The 4,563-nt window shown below is 69.6% G+C and overlaps 2 protein-coding genes across 2 annotated transcripts in view; one reads left to right on the top strand and one right to left on the bottom strand.

Annotated features, from left to right (window-relative positions):
• Positions 1-390: 390 nt before the first annotated feature.
• H696_05341 (hypothetical protein) lies at positions 391-1,972 on the top strand. The gene is made up of 5 exons (XM_009499188.1): positions 391-819; positions 941-998; positions 1,118-1,211; positions 1,444-1,567; positions 1,709-1,972. The coding sequence occupies exons 1-5, from the start codon at positions 420-422 to the stop codon at positions 1,900-1,902; spliced, it is 870 nt and encodes a 289-aa protein (XP_009497463.1). The 5' UTR covers positions 391-419; the 3' UTR covers positions 1,903-1,972.
• An 8-nt stretch (positions 1,973-1,980) lies between these two features.
• H696_05340 (hypothetical protein) overlaps positions 1,981-4,563 on the bottom strand; it is an 8,354-nt gene continuing 5,771 nt past the window's right edge. The window contains exons 6-9 of the mRNA XM_009499187.1: positions 3,551-4,525; positions 3,005-3,259; positions 2,389-2,815; positions 1,981-2,198 (exon numbers count right to left, since the gene is read on the bottom strand). Of these exons, the coding sequence (XP_009497462.1) occupies positions 2,124-2,198; positions 2,389-2,815; positions 3,005-3,259; positions 3,551-4,525 (1,732 nt within the window). The 3' untranslated portion in view covers positions 1,981-2,123. The remainder of the gene's footprint in view (positions 2,199-2,388; positions 2,816-3,004; positions 3,260-3,550; positions 4,526-4,563) is intronic.

The following is a 4,563-nucleotide window of genomic DNA, read 5'->3' as shown; positions in this document are numbered from 1 at the left end:
CCCCCCCCCCAGCGAGGGCGCGCGTAGCGGAGCCCCGGGTCCCGGCACAACGACGAATAAAATATGGCGAGATATTGCCCGAGGGAGGGGGGACCTTCCACGGAGGTCTTCAAAGCGCGTATCATGTGGCCGGCACGCGCACCGGCCACCTCCGGCGTGATGGTGCCCGGCCTCTTGCGCGATCGATCGGCGTTCGGGACTTGTCCGTGGGCGGCGGGGCGCGAAGGCCGGCCGAGGCGGGCGGGTGAACAAGGCCCGCAGCGATCGCGCCGGGCGTGGGCTCCCCCCCCCCCCCGCAGAGGCAGCCGCGCGAGGGGCCAGACCGACGGCAGGGGTTCTTCAGGTGCCCTCGCCCGGAGACCGGCCATCCTGGCCCGGGGGCATCCCCCCCCCCCTTTCACCGGTCGCCCTGTCGCTCGATGCCCCCTGCTTTGCTTGTGGCGCTCCCGTTGTTCCCCCCCCCCTTCCCCTCCCCACCCTCGCTCCGCCTTGCCCGGTCACGCCGCCGCTGGTCCTTCGCTCTTCCCGACATCATGAACCCCCCGCCCGCCCTGTCGTACCTCGTGCCGGCGGCCGGCAAGTCGCACTACGGCCTGCCCGGCGAGCCGTTTGAATCGCGGCTGCTCTTTGCGGCGGAGGTGGCGGCCTTCGCGCACCGGGGCCAGACCCGTAAGAACCGCCAGGCCGCGCCGTACATCAACCACCCGCTGAATGTGGCCGGGATCCTGCTGCGCGAGGTGGGCCTCCTGGAGGATGGTGACGCGTCCCGGCGCCCGGCGCATGAGGATGCGATTTTGGCGGGCATCCTGCATGACGTGGGTACGACGCGCGGCCTTGGGCGCGTGGTCCTTTGCCGGTTGGCCGGGCCGGCTCCCCTTCCGGCTCCCCCCCCCCCTTGCCTTCCTCTCGCCCCCCTTGATGCTGACGACACATCGCACAGTCGAGGACACGGACTTCACCCTGGACCACATCCGCCTGTACTTCGGCGATTCGGTGGCGTGCGTCGATGTGCCCGCCTTTTGTGGCCTGGCCCTTGGGTGTGCCGATGCTGACCTGCTTGCTTTCTCTCTTTCTCTCTCCCCGGGTGGCATACGTGCGCGCGCGCGCGCGCGCGCAGCAAGGTGGTCGACGAGGCCACCAGCAACACGGCCCTGTCGAAGTCCGATCGCAAGCTTGACCAAATCACGTCGGGCCCGATGAAGAGCTACCCGGTGCGTCATGTCCGTCTGGCCTGCCTCGGCGGGGCGCCCCCTCTGACCGTGCACTTGTGTGAAACCCACCCACGCGGGGGTGCATGTCCCGTTGGATGTTCTCCTCCTCGTGGCATCGTGCGCCATATATGTGTGAATGTGTGAACATATATACAACGCGTACATACGTACACACACATATACACACCGGCGAACAACGTGCCACATCACACCCGGCATGTCGTCCTCACAGGGGCGCCTGGTGAAGCTGGCCGACAAAGTGAGCAACCTGCGCGATCTGCTGCTGGACCAGCCGCGGACCTGGAGCGCCGAGCGCGTGCTGGCCTACTTCGCCTGGTCGCACGCCGTGTGTGCCGGTACGTGGGGTCGTTTTCTTTGTCCACATTCCGGGGCGCAGGCAAGGAGGGAAGAACGCCCCTCTGTCCCCCCCCCCCCCCCCCCATATGTAGCCCATGCCTGACACGCGTCACTTTGCTGGCCCGCCACCCGGCCGACAGGCATGCGTGGTACGCATCCCCGTCTGGACGCCCTGCTGGATGACATCTGGCAGAGCACCATCACCCTGGAGGGGAGGGAGTTCCGCTGCTTCGACCCGGAGACCGCCGAGCGCCTCCGGAACATCGGCATCTACGGCTTCACCGATGAGGGAGACCGCGCGGCGGCCATGGCCGACCGGGCCCAGGGGAACTGAGCCCACAAGAGGGGCATGCGCCCCTGCCGCGCGAGGCACCCCGACAAATGGACCCCCCCCCCCCCGTTGATGTCGTTGTTGCTGTTGCTGTTGCTGTTGCCCCCGAGGAGGGAGCATGTGTATTGGGTGCTGTGCGCCTTCGGGCGCCTGTGGATAGGCGCACGGCGCAGCCACCGGAGCACAGCGAAACAGCAGGGAGGCGCCGCCGCCGCCCGGATAGGCTACTGATTGGCCGGGGCCGCGTCCTGGGGGGTCGGCTTCCGGCGAAGGAGCGCCGCCAGCGGGCCGGGGAGTTTCTGCGATCGGAGCAGGGAAGAAGAAGCGGAAGAGGGGGAGGAAGGAAATGGCGACACGCAAAGCAGGGAGGGGAAAGTAGGTCCACATGGCGGGTAAGTACGGAGGACAGCAGGGTTGATGGGGCGCGCGCGCGCGCGCGCGCGTAGGGGAGGGAGAAAGAGAGCCCCGACGAGCGGGTCGCTGGCGCACCATGGAGCGGATGCTCTTCAGGCGGATGCCGTCGAGGGCGGCCAGGCGGACCAGAGCCGCATTGGCCACCGGGTCCTGCTGCTGCTGCTGCCGAGGCTGGAGGTCCTTCCACAGGTTGGCCACCGCCTCGGCGGCCGAGATCATGCCCAGCTGCCGGTAGATCTCCACCAGGAAGAGCCAGGCGTCGGCGGCGCCCGGCAGCTGCCCGTGCTCGACCAGCAGGGCGTGCAGGGTGCCTCGGGCGGCTTCGGTGTCGCCGCGGGCCGCCTGGAGCCGGGCCACGCCGGTCCGCGCGGCCAGGACAACGGCCAGGCGCTGGGTGGCATCCGCGAGGCCGGCAGCCAGGGTCAAGAGCTGCTCGGCCAGGTCCACCTCCACGGCGCGGATGGTGTCCTCGGCGATCGTGCCGCTCGGGGCCAGGGAGAAGCTGAGGTGCAGCGGGGCCAGGGGGCGGGGGGGGGGGGGGTCAGGATGGCGGCCGATCGTCGGAATCTGCATGGATGCGGTCGTGGCCGGGGGGCGGGAGAGGGGGGGGGGAGGAAGGAAAAAAAGAGAGGGAGGGCGGAAAGCGAGATGGCCTCCCATCGGGGAATGAGGCCCGGTCCATGGGGCGTACCTGCGGATGTACGCCTCGGTCAAGACCAGCTGGCAGTGGCAGCGCAGGGCGAGGACCTCGTCGGCCGGGAGCTCGGCGTCGGTGGACAGCCGTCCGATGACCGTGGTGGCCAGGGAAATCAGCTGGGCATTGGCCGAGGCCAGGTCCTCCAGGGCGGCGGCGTCCTTGGCCACCACGAAGGCCACCCGCACGCGGGCGTCCTCAGCCACCACAAGCGACGCCCAGGTGAGGGTGTTGCTCGGGGCGAGGCGGAGGCTGAGCCGAGACACAGGGCGCGGGGGAAGAGAGGTAGGTGGGGTTAGGGGCGGGGGAGGATGGGGCCAAGGTGGCCAGATAAGACCGCGACGGGAGGCGGAGAGAAGGAGAGCGAGAGAGGGAGAGAGGGGGAGAGGGAGAGGAAGAGAGAGAACAAGAGAGAGAACAAGAGAGAGAACAAGAGAGAGAACAAGAGAGAGAACAAGAGAGAGAACAAGAGAGAGAACAAGAGAAAGCGAGAGAAAGCGAGAGAACGCGAAAGAAAGCGGGAGGGAGGCGCCGAGCACACACCTGGCCTTGAGCAGGTGCGAGGCGGCATCGATGCTGGCCGACACGTCGGCAAGGGTGGCCCCGGTGGGCGCCGGGGCGCCGGCGGAGGCCACCCCCAGCGCGTGCCGGGCCAGCAGGCGGCCAATGCGCAGGAAGTCCCCGGCGGCCAGGGGGAGGTGCTGCTCGCGGGACAGACGCATGAGCGTGGCCTGCTGGTGGCCGACGATGGTGGTGAGGTTCTTCTTGCGCCGGGGGGTGAGCTTGGTGTCGGAGTCCGAGGAGGCGTCGAGGTCGGTGTCGGGGTGGCGGCCGTCCGATGTGGCGGAGTCGGAGCCCCCGCCACCGGCCAGGTGCAGCCGCGAGGAGGAGGGCAGGGCCAGGGAGATGGACGAGGCCGAGGCCCCGGGGCCGGACCCGGTGGCGCTCAGCTCGGACGACTGTTCCGACGCGCTGACGCTGAACTGGTGCAGCACGCTGGCCGGGGGCTGGTACGTGTCCCGGAGGATGTCGACCACGGTGCGCAGGGGCTTGGCCGGGGTGCGGCCCTCGTGCGACAGGAGGGCCGCCAAATCCAGCGACGACCGCAGGGGGACCAGCTGGCCGGAGGCCTCCCGCCGGAGGAAGGCCTCGACCTCGTCGGGCCCGGCCGCGCGCAGGATCTGCAGGTGGACCTGGTACAGCAGGCCGGAGGGGGGGTGCTGGTCGCCGCCCGGGGCCTCGGCGATCAGGGCATCCAGGTGGGCCCGCGCGCCGCCGATGTCGCCGGTTTCGAAGAGCATGGCTGTCAGGGTCAGCCGGGCCAGGTGCCACACGGCCAGCAGGGCCACGCGCTGGTCGTCGGCCATCTGGCCCTGGCGGCTGGCGGCCAGGGCCTGCTCGATGAGAGACAGATTGTCCAGCGGGGCCGTCGGGGCCGCCGGGTTCATGGCATACATGACCATGGACAGGGCGATCATGGCGTCGGAGCTCTGGATGAAGGCCTCGTTCGGGTGGGATCTGGATGGGCGGCGGGGTGCCAAGGGTTAGCGGGGGGG

Source organism: Fonticula alba, assembly GCF_000388065.1.
Source record: "Fonticula alba strain ATCC 38817 unplaced genomic scaffold supercont2.10, whole genome shotgun sequence".
NCBI lineage: Eukaryota > Rotosphaerida > Fonticulaceae > Fonticula > Fonticula alba.
The sequence above is the reverse complement of the archived record's forward strand: the minus strand, read 5'-3'. Positions and strand labels throughout refer to the sequence as shown.

What these genes read in the sequence shown, in the direction of transcription:
- H696_05341 (XM_009499188.1), top strand. Translation starts at nt 420, where the DNA reads ATGCCCCCTGCTTTGCTTGTGGCGCTCCCGTTGTTCCCCCCCCCCTTC. An exon ending in GGGCATCCTGCATGACGTGG is followed by an intron (nt 820 to 940) that starts GTACGACGCGCG and finishes CACATCGCACAG; the next exon opens with TCGAGGACACGGACTTCACC. An exon ending in GCCCGATGAAGAGCTACCCG is followed by an intron (nt 1,212 to 1,443) that starts GTGCGTCATGTC and finishes TCGTCCTCACAG; the next exon opens with GGGCGCCTGGTGAAGCTGGC.